Source organism: Penaeus monodon, chromosome 24, assembly GCF_015228065.2.
Source record: "Penaeus monodon isolate SGIC_2016 chromosome 24, NSTDA_Pmon_1, whole genome shotgun sequence".
NCBI lineage: Eukaryota > Metazoa > Arthropoda > Malacostraca > Decapoda > Penaeidae > Penaeus > Penaeus monodon.
This window is the reverse complement of record NC_051409.1, coordinates 28880290-28880826: the sequence shown is the minus strand read 5'-3', so window position 1 is coordinate 28880826 and position 537 is coordinate 28880290. Positions and strand designations below refer to the sequence as shown.

At 39.5% G+C, this 537-nt stretch overlaps 1 protein-coding gene across 1 annotated transcript in view; it reads left to right on the top strand.

Annotated features, from left to right (window-relative positions):
* The window catches only part of LOC119588704, a 10850-nt gene that overhangs the window by 1861 nt on the left and 8452 nt on the right, over window positions 1-537 (top strand). The window contains exon 3 of the mRNA XM_037937342.1: window positions 11-202. Coding sequence (XP_037793270.1) covers window positions 11-202 — 192 coding nt within the window. The remainder of the gene's footprint in view (window positions 1-10; window positions 203-537) is intronic.

Below are 537 nucleotides of genomic sequence, written 5' to 3'. Positions count from 1 at the left end.
CTTCGACCAGGTCCTGCGGGAGAACCTCCTGTCGACGGCCAGGATGTCCCGCAAGTACATCCTGGGCTCCTTCAACCCTTTCTTCTCTCTTGAGGACGCGCTGCTGAAGTGTACCCTGAGGGCCTTGCCTGAGGACGCGCACATCAGGGCTTCCGGACGCGTGTTCCTGTCCCTTACAAGGGCGTCGTCACTGGCCAATGAGGTTGAGAGTTGGTTTTCCTTTTGTTTTAACGTGTTTGTTCCTTGCTGTTTTTATATGATTGTTTTTGGTGTTTTTATATTCTGCATTTGTTGTTGTTCTTTTTATACTTCTTTTAGTTATTGTTTTGACTGCTTTTTTTTTGTTTGTTTGTTTGGATGAATATTTTGCTTGTTAATGTTCATTCTTTTTTATTTGTGTTATTGTTTTAATAATTATTTTAGCCTTTGTTTTTCTTGCTTGGTCTTTACTCTTTTGTTTCCAGTTACTTATTTTCGTTTTGTTTTAGTTATTGTTTTGATTATATGTGGTCTACTATTGCTGCTACTACAACTACT